The 22,809-nt window shown below is 37.0% G+C and overlaps 1 protein-coding gene across 12 annotated transcripts in view; it reads right to left on the minus strand.

Moving 5' to 3' along the window:
* Window positions 1-22,809, minus strand: part of FAM13B (family with sequence similarity 13 member B) — a gene marked incomplete at its 3' end in the record, with an annotated part of 61,991 nt that overhangs the window by 33,870 nt on the left and 5,312 nt on the right. For 11 of the 12 annotated variants that reach the window (XM_084251671.1, XM_084251665.1, XM_084251663.1 and 8 more), the window contains exons 3-5: window positions 22,205-22,382; window positions 21,769-21,910; window positions 15,977-16,137 (exon numbers count right to left, since the gene is read on the minus strand). In XM_084251671.1, the coding sequence (XP_084107797.1) occupies window positions 15,977-16,137; window positions 21,769-21,910; window positions 22,205-22,382 (481 nt within the window). Of the gene's footprint in view, window positions 1-15,976; window positions 16,138-18,436; window positions 18,533-21,768; window positions 21,911-22,204; window positions 22,383-22,809 lie in introns of all 12 variants that reach the window. The other variant, XM_084251660.1, reaches the window with a different exon arrangement.

Below are 22,809 nucleotides of genomic sequence, written 5' to 3' on the forward strand. Positions count from 1 at the left end.
GTAAGCTAAAAGTCAAGTATTTACTTACCTGTGCAGAAAAACACAAAAAACAAAAAAAGACAAATGAAACGTTCCTTAAAGAAGAGCATTTAATAAGGGTCCTCCCTGGTGGCACAAGGGGTAAAGACACAGCACTATGAAGCTACCCACAGCCACTGCAGGACGAGTTCAACCTCTAGCTAGGGAGGTGACCCACATGGCACAGCAAGACCTCTTGTGTCTCCCCCGCTGCTCCCATCAGCAGTGTATTTCAGTCAATCTACTTGTTCTGCTTCCCATTCTGTCTCTGGTGAATCCTCTCACCCCCCACACATCTGGCCTATACCCAGCTCTTGGATGCATAAATAATTTTTTTAAAAAAGGAGCATTTCGAGGGTCACTAAAATATTATGCAGTGCCACTGTTTACATCTTTTTATTTTTTTTAAATTTATTTTATTTATGCATACAAGAACTGAGGTGTAGGCTACAGGTGCAGGGGGGTGACAGAATTCACCAGAGACAGAGTAGGGAGTAGAACAGGCAGATGGACTGAAATACACTGCTGAGGGGAGCAGCTGGCGAGTCAGGAGAGGTCTGCCTCACCATGTGGGTAGCTCCCTGGCTGGGGATCAAACTCGTGCTGCAGTGGCTGTGGATAGCTTCATAGTTTGCATCTTAACCCCTTGTGCCACCAGGGAGGCCCTGTTTATATATTTTCAATTTCAATTATGAGTTGGAATTTAATTACAAAAGTTAAATCTTTATAAGGCATATATATAACCTGTTCCATTCTCCTCAGCTTACTTGCAATTTCTAAGTTTAGACAATTCCTTACCAGTTTATATGTATTTATTTTATCTTTAATACTTAATTATAATCCATTAACAGTAAAATATATCTGAATGCAATGAAGGAAATTTATAAATCCAGCACCCCTCTCTTCACCATTTAATTTGTGATTTGGGTTAACTTTGGACTTATCTTACAAATTTTCAAATAGTTCCAATTTTCACTTATTTATATTTCATGACTCCATTATTAAAATACTATATAATGTTTTAATTTTTGGTAGAGCTTATATCCTCTCTCTGTTCTTTCACAAATGTGCCATTGTTAGTCATCTACTTATTGCTTCTTGACCTTTTAGCTAGATCAGGTATAGTTAGTCAGCTACCTATTCTCCCAGAAGAATTTACTCGCCACTTCTTGTTAGATTATCACAAAAATGCTAGTAGAGAAATAGAAAAAAAGATACTTTACAAAGAATGAAAAACAAAAACAAAAACAAAAAAACCCAACATAACTAAAAATGCAAATTAAAGTAAAAATTACATCAAATTAATATATTTTTGCTATTAGTATACTATAGTGATAAAGGCTGTATAAAACTCACACTCATATCATACTTTGCTAGTGGGAAGATATATCAGTAAAACTCATGTGAGATCAATTTGGCAGTGCATCTGAAAGAGTCCTGAAAGAGTGCAGGCAGAACTCAGAAATTCTGAATCTATAACTCATACCTAAAAGAGACCATCAAATCTACCAAAATCTATCCTAGATTAAAAAGAATAATTTATACCATTAGGTGTTCTTTGAAATATTTTCCCCAATATTTTATTTTAAAAGTTTTAAAAAATATTGAAAAAGTTATAAATATCTTCAGACCTGCCATCTATAGTCTATATAATTAATACTTTATTACATTATAGAGTTATTTTTAAGAAACATAAGTATTATAAAATGAACTAGGATTCAAAGAGTTAACACCATTTTGAAATCATGATGTATAAAAAAATAACAGGAGAAAAGTGATTTTATATGTATATAAATAATGTGCGCCACTCTGGTTTAAGATGGTTACATTTAATAAATGTATTTCCATAAAAATATACACAGGTAAAGATTCACCAGAATTTGGGAGCCTTCTTATTGTTCTAAAACAGGGATATCATCCAGGGGTCACCTGTATCACACTCTCCTAGAGTGACAGTATTATTTTATTGGAGTTCTGACGCCTACCCCAGACCTCAAACACCATAAATAAAGTTAAATAAGATAGTAAAGTACTGGCGCAAGAATAGAAGAAAGGAATCAAAAAGGACCCATGCAGGTACACTCCAATTACAACTTTTCAAAAACGAGTAGAGAAAATGTAATTTGTTCCTACATACACACACACACACACATACACACACACACACACACACACACACACTCATACTCACACCCCACCATCACACACCGGAGACAAAAATCAATTCCAAATAGATTGTAGACCTAAACATGAAAGGAAAAATGATAGAAGATAAAATAGCACAGGTAGGGAAAGATTTTTTTTTTAATAGAGGACACAAAAGGCACTAACCACAGGGGAAAATTAAAAAAATATTTGATTAGGGCCTCCCTGGTGGCGCAGCGGTTAAGCGCTGGCTTGTGAAGCTGCCCGCAGCCTCTGCAGCGCCGGTTCGATCCCCGGCTGCTCCCCAGCCACCGGAGGAGGGTCTGACATGGCGCACAGACCTCTCCTGCCGCCCGCTGCTCCCCTCAGCAGTGTATTTCGGTCCTTCTGCCTGCTTTGCTCCCTGCTCTGGCTCTGGTGAATTCTCTCACCCTCCCGCGCTTCTCTCTGTACCCAGTGCTTGTATAAATAAATAAATCAATCTTTTAAAAAAATTTGATTAAAGTTAGGAATTATTCATCAGAAAATACACTATGAGAAGGGATAGCACAACAATGGGGAAAACATGTGCAATATACATTTTATTTATTTTTTTTTTTTTAAAGATTTATTTATTCATTTATACAAGCACTGGGTACAGTCAGAAGCGCGGGAGGGTGAGAGAATCCACCAGAGCCAGAGCGGGGAGCAGAGCAGGCAGAAGGACCGAGGTACACTGCTGAGGGGAGCAGCGGGCGGCAGGAGAGGTCTGCGCGCCATGCGGGACCCTCGCCGGAGGCCGGGGAGTAGCCGGGGATCGAACCGGCGCTGCAGAGGCTGCGGGCAGCTTCGCAACCCAGCGCCCAACCGCTGCGCCACCGGGGAGGCCCTCAATATACATTTTAAAAGGGTTCTGCAATTCTGCAAGAAAAAGACAATAGAATAGAAAAACAGGAAACAGTTGAATAGGCACTTCATGAAAAGAATTGACCAATACACATATGAAAAGAGAATGGACCTTATTAAAATGACAACAAAATACTATAATACATCTACCATAATGGCTAATATGCCAAGTGTTGGCAAGGCTGTGAAGCAATGGGAACATTCATGTTGTCAGTAAGGGTATAAATTGGAGTAAGCACTTTGGTAACCAATTTGGCAATATTTACTAAAGTTGAAAAACAAGTTTATGTCTTCATGCTCACACATGTATGCAGCACCAGAAGATGTGTACAAGAATTTATAAAGCACAATAGTCAAAAAGTAAACACAATTAAATTGCTCACAAAACTATACTGGGTAATTGTGGTGTTATCAATCACAAAATACAGCAATGAAATGAACAAGCCATAGAACTGTAAGAACATGGATAAATCTCAGATACACAGTTCGCTGAAAGAAGCTGGATGTAAAATATAGATAGTCTGATTTCATTTTCATACAGCTCAAAAATATGTAAGGAAGAGACTGTCATAAAAGACAGCATAGGAGCATCCCTGATGGCCTAGGGGTTTAAGTCTCAGCACTATCACTGTAAGGACCTAAGTTGGATTCCCAGCCAGGGAGCCAACCCACATGGTACTTGAGACCTCTCGTGTCTTGCCCTCTGCTCCCTTCAGTAGTATATTTCAGTCAGTCTGCCTGTTCTATTCCCACTCTGTCTCTGGTGAATCCTCTCACCCCTGCACCTCTAGTCTGCACCTCAGGTCTTCTACACAAAAATAAATAAAATCTTTTTTAAAAAAAGTCAGCACAGTGATTACCTCTGGTGGGGAGAGAGTGGAATCAGGACTGAGCTTTCCGGGGTGCTGCCAACTTATTTGTTATACACTTGCCCATGTCTGTGTGTGTGATTAATTTTCCAGTTTTCTAAAAAAGGTAGATTTATGGGTCCCTCCTAAACCTCTGAGGTAGGGCTTGAGAGTCTACATTTCTAACAAGTATTAAAAGTGATTCTTATCCACACTAATATAAGAAACAATGGCCTAGATAACTATCTAGCCTCTAAAAAGACTAAACTTTACTATGATTTCCAGTTATCCAAAGAAGCTAAAAAGAGCAAAAGTTCTGAAGGTCTTTAATTGGATGGGTAGGCAAAGTTGCTGACTTTTGGTTTCCTACCCCTTTTATGTGTAATGAGAATTACAAATATGTATGTATGTATGGAGAGGTCACCACACTGGAAGTATTTTTTATTTAAGATTTATTTATTTCTGCATACAAGAACTGGGGTATAGGCCAGAGGTGTGGAGGGTGAGAGGATTCACCAGAGACAGAGTGGGGGACAGAACAGGCAGATTGACTGAAATACACTACTGAGAGGAGCAGCGGGTGAGTCAGGAGAAGTCTGCTGTGCCATGTGGGTAGCTCCCTGACCAGGGATCAAACTCGTGCTGCAGTGGCTGTGGATTGCTTCAACCCCTTGCGCCAGCAGGGAGGCCCAAAGTATTATTTTAACAGTAAAGATTCTTCAGGCCTGAAGAATATGTTCAGACAATCAGAGAGTTCCTTTCAATAAGGCTGTCTCCTCATCAAGGAAAAGCTAATGCAGATAATCAAATAAAAGGATTTCATACTTTATGAATCAGACTGTTACCAACATGACTACAAAACTGATTGTAACTTTGTTCTCTGAGCTTCTGAAGGACAAAGGACTTACAAGTGTTCAGATTTCAAAGAATTTCATTATTCTTTATTTTTAAGAATTTAGTCAACTTTGCAGGTAAAAATCTCTATGCACAAACAAAAAAAATCTCTATGCACAAAAAAATACTTAACTATCGCTGTAAAAATAATCTATCATTAGTTATGCATTGCAGCAGGAGCAAAATAGCGTTAAGTATCACAAAGATGGGATTTCTGGTTAACTGACACACACAAAAGTAATCACTGAGAAATTTAAGGTCAAGTGACTTAGGTATCATAGACAGGGAACATAAAGACCATTAAAAAATGCCACTTTGTGGCAGGATACAAAATCAACACGCAAAAGTCAGTAGCCTTCCTATACACAAACAATAAATCTGAAGAAGAAGAATTAAAAAAAAACCATCCCTTTTATTATCGAAACAAAAAAAAATCAAATATTTGGGCATAAATCTAACAAAAGAGGTAAAGGACCTATACAAAGAAAACTATAAAACACTGTTAAAAGAAATAGAAGAAGACACAAAGAAATGGAAAGACATCCCCTGCTCATGGATTGGAAGAATAAACATTAAAATGGCCATCCTACCAAAAGCAATATACAGATTCAATGCTATTCCAATCAAAATTTCAATGTCATTCTTCAAAGAAATAGAACAATTATTGATGAAATTCATATGGAATCACAAAAAACCCCGAATAGCCAAAGCTCTCCTGAAACAAAAAGAAGGAAATGGAGGCATCACACTCCCAGACTTCAAACTACACTACAAAGCCATAATCATCAAAACTGCATGGTACTGGAACAAGAACAGACATACAGACCAATGGAATCAAATAGAAAATCCAGAAATAAACCCACAGATTTATGATCAACTAATCTTCGATAAAGGAGCAAAGACTATGCATTGGAGCAAAGAAAGTTTGTTCAATAAATAGTGCTGGGAAAACTGGGTCGCTACATGCAAAAGAATGAAGCTTGACCACTACCTCACACCATATACAAAAATCAACTCAAAATGGATTAAAGAACTAGACATAAGACCTGAAACCATAAAATACATAGAAGGAAATATAGACGAAACACTACGTGATTTGCACATCAAAGACATCTTTACAGACACATCACCCAAAGCAGTGATAGTGAAGGCAAAGATAAACAGCTGGGACTACATCAAATTAAAGAGCTTCTGCACAGCAAAAGAGACAATAACAAAAACAAAGAGAAACCCCACCAACTGGGAGAACATTTTTGCACCCAACACTAATGATAAAGGACTGATCACAAAAATCTTCAAAGAGTTGATGAGACTCAACAAAAACAAAGAAAATAATCCAGTCAAAAAATGGGCAGAAGAGCTAAAAAGAAACTTCTCTGAAGAGGAAATGCAAATGGCCAACAGGCATATGAAAAAATGTTCAACATCACTTGTCATCAGGGAAATGCAAATCAAAACTACCATGAGATACCATCTTACACCAGTGAGAATGGCACATATTAAAAAAACTAGCAACAACAAATGCTGGCGAGGGTGTGGAGAAAAAGGAACTCTTCTGCACTGTTGGTGGGAGTGCAAACTGGTCCAACCACTATGGAGAGCTGTGTGGAGATTTCTAGACCTACTAAACATAGAGCTTCCATATGATCCAGCAATTCCACTCCTAGGTATTTACCCAAAGGACACAGAAACATCAATTCCAAAGAGCACCTGCACCCCTATGTTTATAGCAGCACTATTTACAACAGCTAAGCTTTGGAAACAGCCCAGATGCCCAAAAATAGATGACTGGATCAAGAAGATGTGGTACATATATACCATGGAATACTACTCATGCAATTTGCAGCAACATGGATGGCGCTGGAAGGGATCATGCTCAGCGAAATAAGCCAGAAAGAAAAAGAAAAATACCGGATGGTCTCACTCATAGCAGGAATCTAGAAAACTTAAATAAGTGACCACAAAAAAGAATAACTATAAGAAAGAAAAAAATCAAAATCAACAAACAACTATGAACCAGAGACACTCTATGAGGGATGGGGGGCGGGGAGGGGAGGGCTTGGGGTCAAAATAAGGGGGTTGTAATTGTATGGGGAATATAAAAATAAAATTTAAATTAAAAAAGAAAAAAAAAAAAAAGATAAACACATGCAATTTGCAGCAACATGGATGGCGCTGGAAGGGATCATGCTCAGTGAAATGAGCCAGAGAGAAAAAGAAAGATACCGGATGGTCTCACTCATAGCAGGAATCTAGAAAACTTAAATAAGGGACCAGGAGGGTGAATAACTGTAAGAAAGTGAAAATCGAAATCAACGGGAAACTATGAACCAGAGACACTTTTTGGGGGGTGGGGAGCAGGAGGGGAGGTTCTGGGGTCAGAATGGGGGGGTTGAAATTGTATGGGAAATATAAAAATAAAATTAAAAAAAAAATAACACATTAAACACACCAAAAAAAAAAAAATCACTATATAAACTTCACTTCTGACCCTTAAAATTGTAACCTTTCTTAAAGACCAATCAGCTCACTGACATTCAGAACAGAGGAAAAATCCAGTTATTTATCTGAAGAACATAAAATAAAGGCCATAAAAAGAATTAAAAAAAAAAAATGGGGCCTCCCCGGTGGCGCAGCGGTAGAGCACTGGGTTGCGAAGCTGCCCGCGGCCTCTGCGGCGCCGGTTCAATCCCCGGCTGCTCCCCGGCCACAGGAGGAGGGTCCCACATGGCGCACAGACCTCTCCTGCCGCCCACTGCTCCCCTCAGCAGTGTACTTCAGTCCTTCTGCCTGTTCTGCTCCCTGCTCTGGCTCTGGTGAATTCTCTCACCCTCCCGCGCTTCTGACTGTACCCAGTGCATTATAAACAAAACAAACAAACAAATAAATAAAAACATGCCTCTATTAAAAAAAAAAATCTTAAAAAAAAAAAATGCCACTTTGTTCACTAAATCCTAGACAAAGAAGACCAGATTTAAAGGATGAATAATATATCACCAGGGCCACACGTATTTTAAAGTCTTCAGTCAAGAGTAACATTAAACACTGTAGTCATTCTGAAAATTCCCCCATTTCTGCAGCTGAGTATTTTTAAATCTGTGTACAATTACATAATATTGAGAACATAAAATCAATCTTGTCATCAATTTATTCTAGTTACGATTAGTTTGTGATTCAAATACAATCATTACAGAGAAATACTATTATTCCCCAATTGCAAATATTTAATGTTACAAACAGTACTTCAGTACAAATAGTGCAGCTCTGCTTCAATTAACTCTGATAAAGATCACTTTACCTGTGCAACAAAGTCTTGCAAGTCATTCTGAACTATGTCATCTGCCAACAAAAACATCAGGGAAAGAAACTTCAAACACCATGAAGGATAGTGATGTGCTTATAAAAACTGCTGAGCAATTATCAGAGCTGCAGTCTAAATGGAAGGAGGCTGCAACATGAGGTCACTACTGACAAGAAAAGACCCAATCAAAAATCCACAAATGTCTTCCCAAGAACCATGCAACTTCTCAAGAGGTTGGGAAATGGGGATAAAAGTTTGAACTCTATTAGAACTTCTATAAAAAATATTTAAGCCTAACTCAATGCAAAGCACAAAGTTCTATCTGTTTTCATAAGGCACACTACTACTACACCCAGGAATATAAATTACAACTATGAAGTTTCTGAAACAGATGGACAAGGCATAAAATGCTATTGTTACCTCCTATCCATTTTCAGGAAAGCAATAATGGTTAATCTCTCAAATATAAAATTAACATAATTCATGCCAGGGCCTCCCCGGTGGCGCAGTGGTTGAGCACTGGGTTGCGAAGCTGCCCGCGGCCTCTGTGGCGCCGGTTCGATCCCCGGCTGCTCCCCGGCCACAGGAGGAGGGTCCCACATGGCGCGCAGACCTCTCCTGCCACCCGCTGCTCCCCTCAGCAGTGTACTTCAGTCCTTCTGCCTGCTCTGCTCCCCGCTCTGGCTCTGGTGAATTCTCTCACCCTCCCGCGCTTCTGACTGTACCCAGTGCATGTATAAACAAACAAACAAATAAATAAATAAAACATGCCTCTATTTAAAAAAAAAAAAAAAAACATAATTCATGACAGAACCACACCAAAATTACCATTCAAAATATAGTGGTACCACCAAAGCTCTCATGACTGAAAAGGAGGAGAATGGAAGTATCACACTCTCAGACTTCAAACTATACTACAAAGCCATAATAACTTAAACAGCATAGCACCGAAACAAAAACAGACACACGTACCAATGGCAGCAAAATGAAAATCAAAAATAAAGCCACACATATATGAACAAATGTTCTATGACAAAGAAGCAAAGACTGTAATGGAACAAGGATAATTTGTTGAATAAATGGTGCTGGAAAAACTGAACCACCATGCAAAAAAATGAAATTAGACTACATCACACCATATACAAAAACAAACTCAAAATGGGTAAGACTTGGAGACCTAAAATCATAAAATACATAGAAGAAAACATAGGCAAAACACTCCGTGACAGAGCCTCCCTGGTGGCACAGGGATTAAAGTCTCAGCACGCTAAAGCTAATGCCAGCCACTGTGGCATGAGTTCGATCCTCGGCCAGGGAGCTAACCCACATATGGCACAGCAGACCTCTCCTGTCTTACCCACTGCTCCCCTCAACAGTATATTTCAGTAGATCCGCCTGTTCTGCTCCCCACTCTGTCTCTGGTGAATCCTCTCAATCCCCGCACCTCTGGCCTATATACCCCAGTTCGTGTATGCATAAAAAAGTAAATCTTAAAAAAAAAAAAAAAACCACCCCATGACACACACCTCAGAAACTCATCTCCAGAAGCAAAGAAAGAGAAGGAAAAGACAAATGGCTGGGACTACATTTAACTAAAAAGGTTCTTTTCAGCAAAAGAGCCAATAACCAAAACAAAGAGACACCCAATTGATCAAGAGAAAATATATGCACTCCATACAACTGATAAGGGACTGATTTCAAAGAGCTCAAGCGACTCAACAAAACAAACAATGCAGTCAAAAAATGGGCAGAACACCTTTTAAAAATACACTTCTCCAAAAAGGAAATGCAAATGACCAACAGGTACATGAAAAAAATGCTCAACAACACTTATAATCAGGGAAATACAAATCAAAACTACAATGAGATACCACCTCACACCAGTGTGACCCATATTTAAAAACTGGCAACAACAAATGCTGGCAAGGATGTGGAGTTTGAATTCTGGTGGGAATGCAAACTGGTCCAACCACTATGGAAAAATGTGTGGCAGACCCATAAATTACTAAAAATGGAATTACCATATGACTCAGCAATTCCACACCTAGGAATGAATATACCCAAAGGACACAAAACCATTAATCCAAAAGGAAACTTGCATTCCTATGTTTATTGCAGCACTATTTACAATAGCTAACATATGGAAACAACCTAAATGCCCAAAAACAGATGCGAGGATCAAGAAGATGCAGTACACGATCGCTTATAGGAGGAATGTAGAGGATCCAAATAAGGAATCCAGGATGGGGCAGGGGGGACTGGAGGGGTGGAGAATAATTGTAATAAAGTGAAAATCAAAATCAACAAGCAACCACAAACCAGAGACATTCTGTGGGGAGGGGGGAGAAGGGAGTGGGATCAAAACAGGGGTGGGAAGAGCACAAGGGACTATGGTGATGGTACACAGGTGACTTGGTAGTGGGAATTTTATGGGGACTACACCTGAGAGGAGAAATCAAATACTGAACAAAAATGAGCAATGATGTAAAATATATATATATATAATTAAACAATATATGTAGTGGTTTCAAATATATAGAATAAAATACAAACAAAAATCACATATACTTTCTAGTCAAAAGCAAAAATCTTTTCCTCACTTCCCCATCAACTTAGGACTAGCCCCATACCTATGACAAAAGTATACAAGAAGACTCCTCATTATTACAGTTTATCTATAGGTAAAAAGGTGACAATGAAGATATTATAAAAAAATAAAAAAACAAAATAAAATAAAATAAAAATGTGATAATGGTATGGTGAAGGATAATTAGGACTTTTATCAGAGAATTTAATCTAGCATATATACATGTTCATTTTCAATGATGAAGACCTGAAACTGATACAATGTTAAAACAAAATATTACTTTGTAAATATAAATTTAAAAATTTAATAAAATGGACAGTAATCTTAATTGCAAAAGAATCAATAAATTGTAACAACCACAAGTCTTTAAAACATCTAATGCCTTATTTACAGGGTAGGGTGGGAGAGAACCAATCAGTATCTATTATGTTTTAATGTTTTTAAAAAATGTTTTCCTGTAGTAAAACTTTCTTATCACCCAAAGCATAAATTCTACTTTTTCCCATCCAACATTTCTCCTACTCCCTCTAAAATATGTTTTCTTCCTAAACTAAGTTAGGGAAAATGTGGTGAATTAATAAAACCTGTCAAATGAAATATTTTGTGAACAATTTAATGGATAAAAGAAAGAAAAAAATTACTGCTAAACACATTTCTCTTGTCTTTGTTGTAAGCTTAGGCACATTAATTCAATAATAAGGTATCCATAGAATGGAGACCAATCTCAAAGCTCTAAGCTCAAGAGTTCTTCTTGAGTCACTACACCCTCTTTCTTGAGTTACACCTGAAATTGAACAATCAGAAAGCAGTGAACTCACAAAACTGAATTCCTAGCATAAGGAGTCCAATAAAGGGAAGATCAAATTTTTCACTATTTATAAATTACAAGGTTTAGTAAAGGATTAAAGCACAATTTTACAATTTTTTAATGCCAAATAACTGGTAAAAGTTTATTTCTATAATCAACATTAACAAAAGCTCCTTGGAGTCGTCAATAATTTTTAAGAGTATGTCTGAGATCAACAAGTTTGAGAACTGCTAATTTAAACCATCAAAATATGTTTACTTCCCTTATTTTTCTAACTATCCACATAAAAACTCAAAAAAAAAAAATAAAACATTAAGTTACCAAAAGTTCAATTTCTAGTTTCATGCAATACTATAACAATTAATGTCCTAAAACAAATGCATAAAGAGCTCCCATATGCTAAGTCCTGTACCCTATAGGGATATCTCTCCCCTACTTTAATTTCATCCAATTTTATCCATTATCATAGATGATATGTTTTACCTTTTTGCAATCAAAACTCAAAACTAAAATAAAAGATTAATGTATAAATATTAACCCAAATTTATAAATATCATTTCTTAGATTTAGATTAATGCAGATTTATAAGAAATATAGATTTATAAATCTAAATCTACATAAATATAAACCTAGAAGACCACTGTAGTACACATATCTGTTTCTACTGCCTGATAGCTCTACTCCTTTCTTTTGATAACAGCCCCATTTTTCTTTTTTTTTTTTTTAAAGATTTATTTATTTATGCATACAAGAGCTGGGGTACAGGCCAGAGATGTGGGGGGTGAGAGGATCTACCAGAGGCAGAGTGGGGAACAGAACAGGCAGACTGACTCAAATACACTGCCGAGGGGAGCCGTGGGCAAGATAGGAGAGGTCTGCTGTGCCATGTGTGTTTCTCCCTGGCTGGCCAGGTATCATACTTGTGCTGCAGAGGCTGTGGATTGCTTCATAGTGTGGTTCTTAACCCTTGCACCACCAGGGAGGCCCAACAGCCCCATTTTTCTTTCACAAACGCCATCCTCTATCCAATGGTCTTGGTGTATGCATAAATACAACGAGCAGCACTACCCTGGACGCAGCACAGACACCTGACCTAATTCAGGCCACACACTCCCCACTGCCACCCACAGGAATATTATTTTGAGCAGAATGGCAGATGGAAAGAGAGAGTTGGAACTCTCACAGAAATAGCCACATGCTAAAAAGATTATTCCATGACTCTGTTTCTAAATTTTCCAGAGCTATTCATGTTCCTACCTCGGCTTTCCCTTTTCACTATAACCTACCCAGCATTCTTCTAATAAAAGTCTTGCTTTTTCTTTCTTTTAAGCGAGGTCTGTTTCCATGACTTGCAATAAAGGAATCTTGACAATTAACAAATCTCCAATGAATCTATCTAAAAAAATTGTTGAAGGCAAGGAAAATTCTGTATAAAATTAGACAGATGATCAAAGAAAAAACTACAGTTGCAAGCATTTAAAACTCTATTTAAGGGCCTCCCTGGTGGCACAAGGGGTTAAGACACAACTATGAAGCTATCCGCAGACGCTGCAGCACAAGTTCAATCCGCAGCCAGGGAGATACCCACATGGCACAGCAGACCTCCCGTGACTCACCCACTGCCTGCTTCCCTCAGCAGTGAATCTCAGTCGATCTGCCTGTTCTGCTCCCCACTCTGTCTCTCATGAATCCTCTCACCTCCACACCTCTGGACTGTACCCCAGTTCTTGTATGCATGAATAAATAAATAAAATCTTAAAAAAAACTCTATTTAAACAATTCTTTGAAAAAAAAAAAGATTTATTTATGCATACAAGAACTGGGGTACAGGCCAGAGGCGCAGCGAGGTGAGAGGATTCATCAGAGACAGAGTAGGGAGCAGAACAGGCCGACTGACCAAAATACACTGCTGAGGGAAGCAGCAGGCAAGACAGGGGAGGTCTGTTGCGCCATGTGGGAATCTCCCCAGTCGGCTGGGATCGAACTCATGCTGCTGAGGGTACAGACAGCTTCAACGTGCTGTGCTTAATCCCTTGCACTACCAGGGGGGTCCACTATTTAAATAATTCTGTGTATTTGTTTAACAAGTATCATTCCCATGTTTCAGTATCAGCAAGATTAATTTGGCTAGCGGGAAAGTAGCTAACTAGATTAGAATCCTAATAATGTGACTAAAATAGAGAAGTTGAGTCTGGAAATAACTTGTCTGACAGAGAAACCAGAACTAGGACTTGCATAACAAAATAAACAAAACAATATTTAACCATGCTGACAGTTAAACAAAAATACTTAATGAATTTACCCCAACCTGCACTATCCAAAAGAAATGTTTGCAGGGCCTCCCTGGTGGCACAAGGGGTTAAGACGCAACTTATGAAGCTATCTGCAGCCACTGCAGCACCAGTTCGATCCCCAGCCAGCCAGGGAGCAACCCACATGGCACAGTAGACCTCTCCTGACTCGCCCGCTGCTCCCCTCAGGAGTGTACTTCAGTCACTCTGCCAGCTGTGCTCCTTACTCTGTCTTCGGTGAATCTTCTCACCCCCACCTCTGGCCTATACCCCAGCTCCTGTGTGCATGAATAAATCTTAAAAAAAAAAAAAAAAAAAAAAAAAGAAAAGGAAAATAAAAATGTTTGCAATATTAAAATGTTCTACAGGGCCTCCCTGGTGGCGCAAGGGGCTAGACACAACCTATGAAGCAATCCGCAGCCACTGCAGCACGAATTCAATCCCTGGCCAGGGAGCTACTCACATGGCACGGCAGATCTCTCCTGACTCGCCCACTGCTCCCCTCAGCAAGTGTATTTCAGTCAATCTGCCTGTTCTGTCTCTAGTGAATCCTCTCACCACCACCACACCTCTGGCCTGTACCCCAGTTCTTGTATAAATAAATCCTTAAAAAAATAAAATAAAATGTTCTACAATGTAATCAATAACAATACATGGCTACTGAGGCATTTGAAATCTGGCTAGTTTTATCTCATTTTAATGGGTTTAAGTTTATATTTAAAGAGCCTATGGAGAGCATAACTCAATAAACAAAATAAAGAATACCCATTTAAATCCACCATTTCAGGTACTCAAGAAAATCTTGCTAACGGTAACGTAAACTGGGCCAAGTCTTCCAAGTATTCTGAAAATACTTATCAATAACCAGAGAAAAAGCTCACTCTTTGAACTTAATAGATTCATCCAAATAATTCAAAGGGAAACAAAGTCCTAAAAAACACAAGTTTTTTAGAAGTAGTATAGTTCTGACAAGTTAACTCAAAATGTCCAGAAAAAAATGACAGTAAATATATAAATATAGTTAAGTGTCTTATATTAATATCATAACAAGTTTATAAATACCTTATACATAATAAAAATAGAAATTAGAGATTACAAAAGTAAATAAGAAGGACATACAAATACAGGAAAGCACAAACAAAATGTCAGGGGCAAGAGAGTGAATAAACATGTTACTCTATCATAATAGCAAACATGTTTGAAAAAACTTTACAGAGATCTAGAGGTCAACAGAGATTTGTAACAGATGTACAGTACACACTTTAAATTTTTTTAAATGACACTAGAATATTCCTCCCTTTGATAAAATTATTTTTAAATGATATTTTGTTTTCTGGAGGCTCTCTGGTAGCACACGGGGTTAAGTCTCAGCACTATCAAGCTATCATCAGCCACTGCAATATGAATTTGATCCCCAGTCAGGGAGCTACCCACATGGCATAGCAGACCTCTCTTGTCTCGCCTGCTGCTCCCCTCAGCAGTGTATTTCACTAGATCCACCTGCTCTGCTCCCCACTCTGTCTCTTGTGAATCCTCTCACCCATCCCCCCACTGGCACCTCTGGCCTATACCCCAGTTCTTGTATGCATAAATAAATAAAAGTAAATCTTTTAAAAATAAAAAAAGATATTTTGCTTTCTTACTTAGATATTTCTTCTACTATAAAAAACCACACCATTCTATTGAACACGAATGTAATGAAAAGTATCTAATGAACTAACTATGAAAATCATGGAGTTTAACAGAGAACTAGCACAGCATTTATTAAGGCTAGAGCTATCTAGGAGGAATTCTTGAATTTTCTAAAGTTTCTAAGGAATGTGCACAAGGCTCCCAGCTATGAGCTACAATAGTGCCTCCGGCCTACCACATTCACCCAGTATACTATATAAGTATCACTTTACAATGAAAGGATTGGAAAGTACTATCTTAATAAGCCATAGTTCTCTCCTAGCACATAAATGCAACTGAACTCTAGCCTAGAAGTTGGAAATACAAGTCAATTCAATCACTGTATCTTTCTCTAGCATTTCTACTTCCAAAGATTCCGAAATTCTATCCAACCCAATTAACTAGCAGTTTATTTTTTTTAAAGATTTATTTATTTATGCATACAAAAATTGGGGTATAGTGTTTGAGTGAATCTACAATTGAATGAAATGCTCAAAAGCTCAAAAGTTGTTTCAACTGAAATACTACCTTGTTGATGCTGTAACACTATTTGATTCCAGGATGTTTTCAGTCATCCTTAATTGTACCACCTCTGGCATGTCATTTGATTTTTCTGCACTCTCTTCTGGAAGTTCTTCTATATGTTCCAACTTTTCATCTTCTTCTTCTTCCTCAGAAAGTTCATTAACCTATGTAAATAAAAGAAAATTGAGTATTAAAATGTAATAAAATTGTTACTTGCATTACCTAAGAAACTATTCTAAGCAAATTTTAAATGCAAACAACTCATCTTTCATTTCCTCATATAGGACCAAATCCTCTCATGGAGTAGGTAACTGCCAACTATTCCACACAGAACAAAATTGCAAACCAGACAACTATAACATTTTGAAGCAGAAAGTAATGATTACATTCATATATTAGAATTATGAGTAAGACTGCAGACTATGAAAAAGCATGCATGTTGTGGTTAACATTAAGAAAGTTTCATTTCCTAACCAATCAGTTTTTGTAAATCTAATAGTTACAAATGCTTGTAACTGAGCTCTACAATTTCTAGGAGCATTAAACAAGTGCTCTGAATATAGTGTGAAAAAAGAAACACATGGAAATTTGGCTAAGGTGTCAATAACTACATTTTAGAAAATGTCAACTTACTTCTAAGTGATTCAGATTTAATTTTTCATGAGGAGATGAGACCTTACAAAAAATCTAAATTCATTGTTTATATCATTAAGCATAACTCAATGTTATAATTTTTTATGGCAGGGACTCTATCTTACATTATACAGTTGGCTACATAAGCAGATAATCATTCTAATAAGACATTGAAATATTAGAGAAGGAACACCAACAAAATATTTTCAAATGACAATTATATTTTTAAGCTATCCCAAAGAAAAAACTAGTCATAAATGGTCTTAACATCTTGAATAAATCAATATTAATAGTAAAATTGAGCAGTAAAAATATAACTGCTCATTCCAGCCAAATGTATTGCAACATACCTAAAATAAATTTATCACTTATGTAACAGTGTTGTTTATCCTGATGGACAAACTTGAACAAGAAGAAAGGTAATTACACTTTGACATACTATAATACTTCTGTGAACAAATACAGATTTCCTGCTATCAAGTATGATAAAGTACTTAAAAGCCAGGTTTTAGAGGCAGTGGATTTATGTTTACATCCCTATTGTACCCTTAATTATCTCTGACAACTATTTTAATTTCTCCAGGCCAATCTATAAAATGGAGATAATATATACCACCAACCTCACAGAGCCAGATGAAAAGATTAAATAATAAATGTAAGCTCTTTAGCAACACATACTAAGAAACAGCTATATTATAACTAGAATTATTTTCTCTATAGCATAGATCATGGTTTCCATATGCAGCATCACTTTTTATAAAAAAATGAAGTTGTCTGCCACTCAAAAAGCAGGAGTTCTCAACAACTGATGTGTCAAGATCACTAGTAACATGGCTCAAAAAATTCATTATCAACACAATAGCTGATTACCTCAATTTGAATGTATTTTTACTTTATATAATAAAGCTTATGGGTCAGGTTTTGTTGAATCTGTTGAACAACAATGTCATTCCTCATCTATTTCCTATCACGTATAACAATGATAAAAAAGACTGAACATCATCAGCATGTATGGTTACTGACTGAGAGGCAGGATTTATATACAAAAGTGAAAATAAAATGAAATGATAGATTAGTTTTAAACTGTACCAAATATATCTAAGTATTTAAAAAGTTAGAAAAAGTTAAGAGACGGTACTTAAATCATTATCTTGGAAATTAAATCAATGCTTGGAAAACCAAGCAAGAAAAAAACTGAAAAGAAAAACTGTTTCCAAAAGTATAAAATGCGAATTACTGGGGCTGATTAATAAAGGCTCAGGCACAAGAGTAGAAATGTTTTTATGTTAAAGACGGTTATTTCAACAAAGAATAGCTGTATTCAGTGGAATAGTAGAATTCAGTCCACAAATTTTTGGTACTGAGATCCAGTTATTTAACATGTTATATCATACTTTTTAAATCAGTTTGTGTCTACACTCAATGGTTCTAGGAATGACAAAAGCCTTATACTCAATTATATTATATATATCATATTCAATAAACACTGTAAATTAATTGACACTCGCCAGTATTTTCACCAATAATTAACTAAGATATGACATGAATAATAGTCTATGGATTTTTCTTCTCCCCCCACCCAAGGCCTCCCAACGTAACTTCCTACAGTAAAAATAGACCATTTTAGTTTGGGGACGTATAAACATTGCTTAGAAAAAAATGCGCTCTCACCCCACAGCTATTTCTAAAAGAAACTATTTCTTGATCCTCTCCTAGTCAACATGACCTTCTGCTTATCAACATACTAAACTGTTCATAAGTCATTCTGTCCCTATCCTATATATACAGCTGCATCAACTCCACTTATGGAAAACCCTCAACCATACTTACATCTCTTCTTTCTTTGACTGCTGTACCTCCCTTCTCTAGAGGCTCGTGAAATGCCTGCTCTCCAGACTCCAGCTTTTGGAGAACGCTGCTACCTGCCTTCTCAAACGTATAAAGAAACATAATTACCACCTACATCTTCAAACCACTCTAGTGGATTCTCATTCACTTAAGGATCCCATACAAAGAACATGTCCACTGACTCTGGGTCATTTCTCAAGCACTCCCTATTCATCATCTCTAGTCATATTTCTCACACTATTAATAAAAATCTCTCCTACCTAGAAAAGATTCTAAAGCCAAATACTTGCATTAAGGATATGAAATTCCACAAAGAAGAGAGTGCTAGGTAAACTTGCTGCTTTCAAGTGTTAAAATCAGGAGAAAAACTAAAGCGCTGCCTGTATGGGCCAAATATGCCCACATGTTTAAACGTATAGATTAGAAATTAGCAGCATTTGAGTTAGGTCCACCTAAAATTACAACCAAATTTTAACACATTTCAGATCTTATTTTCACTCAAGTACCTTTTTAACACAGTCTCACAAATGGAGTAAGTTATCAAAACTGCTTTAAAGAAAACATACTTTCAGGTATCTGTTCTTTTGTTACTTGCAACCCACTTATAACTCAGAAAAGTAACAAAAATAGATTTTAAAAAGTTAATTCTAATAATTAGCAATATGGGCCAAGTTAATTACATAAACATCCCTGTCTCTCAATATTCACTACCCCATTTTTTTAAGAATATTGTTTTCAATGCGCTAGTATTGTCTTTTCCATCTATAAGATTCTTCCAAATCTGCAGAATTCATTATCTCCTGTTACTTAGCAACCATTCTATTTACGTAAAACGTACATAAAAGTCAATTTTCTAGTGCTTCTTAAGAAAACAAAAATACAATGCAATACATATGACATATGGATATTTTACAGCATACATGAAGAAGCTGCAGGATAATACCAGAAAATTATACCACAAGATAAAAAAATCAAGGCATACCCTGCCAACTCTAGAAGAGTCAAGATAAAAACATTAGGTCAAACTGACATCAGTTTTTTATAGGTCAAATCATCTTGGAAACGAAGAAAATGAACAACACAGAAGTACGTATCCTATCATTTTGAGCAGCCATTAATTTTATTTAAAAATAAATTTCTGAACTAAAACATAATTCAAAGAAAAGAAAGGTAGTACACACAATTCCCCAAAGATGGAATTTCTTATAAGCTTAAAAAAAAAAACAGAAGTTTAAGCAGATCTATTTACTTGTCCTCTTCATTTTCCTTTAAGCAAGAATAATTTTGAAAAGATGTATCAGTTCTTTCTCTTAAACAAATTTTTAAGTCAGGTACGGTATCTGAGAGTTGGAAATTTTTAAAAGAATGTCAAAAGTTCCATAGATCACTGATCCAACGCTACAAATTCTACCCACTTGATTTACTTCACAATTTTACACACACAAATTGCATCCTCAGTTTATACATAGGCTGCAATCCAGCATCTATTACTGTTTTCTTAAAGTGCCTGTATTCGAAAACGAGAGAGAGAGGGCAGAGTAAAGCAGGGAGGAGGGAAAGGAAGAAGGGAAAGCAGGAAGGAAAAATGAGACAAAGATAAAAATGCTGACATGAAGAAAACATGAAAGCCTAAGGAAGGTATGAACTCCAAGTATTAAAAGACTTATCTATATGGAACAGTATAGAAACTTTTAAATAAAAGGTGAGCTGCCCAGAAACGAAACTCCTAATTCACATACAAAGTCAAGTCCTTTAAGAACTAATGAAAATCTCTATGACAAACCACATTTCAAGAGATGCCACTTTATAATCAGCAAATGAAGAGAAGCAAACTAAATGTTGATCAGTCAATTGCAGGACCATATAATTTATCATCTAAATCTAGATACATTTGAGTGAAAAGGGGAGTTACTAATAATTATATCAGAAAACAGATATAAAACAAAATTGTTCTTAGAAAATGGGATGTACTGTCACATCTTCAAGTGGGGATTGGTACTATAAATTAAATGGTAAGATTACATGCATACAATAGGGAACGGTGCAGAGGTGAAAACAAAAGAATATGTTCTCTATATTCTGGCAAAAAAAGATCAAGATACACTGTTAAGTGACTTAAAACAAACAAGGTACCGAAGAGTATGCATGATACACTACTTTCCTGTTAAAAAACAGAGAAGGGCCTCCCCTGGTGGCGCAGCGGTTGAGCACTGGGCTGCGAGGCTGCGCAGCCTCTGCAGCGCGGCTGCCCGCAGGCTCTGCAGCGCCGGTTCGATCCCCGGCCGCCAGTGAAGGTCCCACAAAAAAAATAACCTAAATCAATTCTAAACTGGAGGTGGCTTTACAACAAAATACAGTTACTCAGCATCAGTATTCTTACTTCATAAAGGAGAAAGTAACTACAATTCCTATAGTCTCAACCATCAAGGCACAGCAGCAACAGCAAAATATGATGGGGACAGAAAAATGGATTTATAATATTGAGAGTCACAAAAGTTAAAATTATCTGCAGCCTGTATTATTACTCTCCTGACAATTCCCATCAATAACAGTGATTCCACTGCTATACTGACACCACTTTAATCAAGAAAAACTTCCTATTTTTAGGTTTATGTAAACTTTGTTGGAATCTTTTCCTCTATCTTCTATTTCTCACCATTTCCTCTATGCCTCTATGCTAGCAGTTACTTTGCAAAAAACAAACAAAAACAAAACACTATTCTTATAAAATAAGCAATGCTTAAGTTAGTAGGAGAAAACAAAACAAAAAACCCCCCACACAAAATCTCTACCAGATACATTGGCTTCAATTCTTTCCCACGTTTCCCAAATTGAGGACAAGAAGTTGATCAGAAAAAAACACATTCATGTATTGCATGGATGTGTCACCTATGATTACATGTCACCAAATGAACTGCCTCCAGTTTGCCACTTTGGAACTCGAAATGTTTGGGGCCTCCCCTGGTGGCACAGCAGTTGAGCGCTGGGCAGTAAAGCTGCCTGCAGCCTCTGCAGCACCAGCTTGATCCCAGGCCACCAGCGAGGGTCCCACATGGCACAACAAACCTCTCCTGCCACACCCGCTGCTCCCCTCAGTAGTGTATTTCGTCAGTCTGCCTGTTCTGTTCCCCGCTCTGGCTCTGGTGAATTATCTTACCCTCCCACGCTTCTGACTGTACCCAGTGCTTGTATGCATAAATAAATAAATCTTTAAAAAAAAAAAAAAAAACACAAAAAACTCCAAATGTTTGTACAAAGCCCTTAAGAGCAAAGGAAAAATTTTCCTCCAAATGGAATATTTAAAATATTCTCACCTGTTCAGTAATTGAACTCAAATCATTAGATGAAAAATCTTCCTCTTCATTCTCAAAAAACTCATAGTAATTTTCCAGAAGTCCAGCCATTATTCTGCTCACTATTTCTTGTTCCTTCAGATCTTCCACATCTGTGTAAATGCTATGAATAAAGGTTCAGATTGAATTCAGAGTACTTAAGTCAATGTCAGATAAATTAGAAGACATCCAATGAGTCATTTCATAAACCTGAGCGATTTATGTCATCATTCTATGCCTTAGTTTTCCCATCTGTAAAGCCAGCCTAATTTGTACCCTGTTCACAGAAATGCTGAAAGGATTAATCAGATTTACTATAAAAAAAAATAATGGTTCATTAAGCAACCTATAATCCTTGGAACATAGTATAATTCTATTTCATAAATATAAATTTTTAAAAATTAAACAAAAAACTTACTGAAAGACATCTGGACCAAAGACAGCAGCCAAAGAGTTTGCAGACCAAATTTCTTCATGATGTGATGCTACATTGGCTAAAAATCTACACAGAAACTTTAACAAACTGTAATTAACAGGTGGAAGCTGTTGCAAGAGGAACCTCAACTTTCTTCCAAATTCATCTTCGTTATTATCATCTGTAAAAACATAATGACAGGGTTTTTTTTTAATGAAGTAAAAAGGAAAGCTCAGATATTTTGCCAGGTTCACATTACTCCACCCACATCACCTTTTTACTATAATAATTCAAAACCTCTTTACTTCCTCTACAGAGGCCAAATGCCTTAGGGATTTGCATTTCACTTATTAAGTGGAAGAGTTAAGTTGGAGAGAAAGAACTCAACCCCTCAATTGCTGGAGGATGTTTTCCTCATCTATTACTCATTGGCCAATTCTTGAATTTATTTTTTTTTTTTTTATTCTCTTCGTAGAGTCTCTTGCATGACTGTACCTGTGTTTCCAAATTAGAATAAGAAGTCAAAATGCACTCACTGGTCAATCAATACCAAGAAATGAAGCAATGCACTATGAAGCAATCCACAGCCTCTGCAGCACAAGTTCAAT

Source organism: Talpa europaea (assembly GCF_964194135.1).
Source record: "Talpa europaea genome assembly, chromosome: 13".
Lineage (NCBI taxonomy): Eukaryota > Metazoa > Chordata > Mammalia > Eulipotyphla > Talpidae > Talpa > Talpa europaea.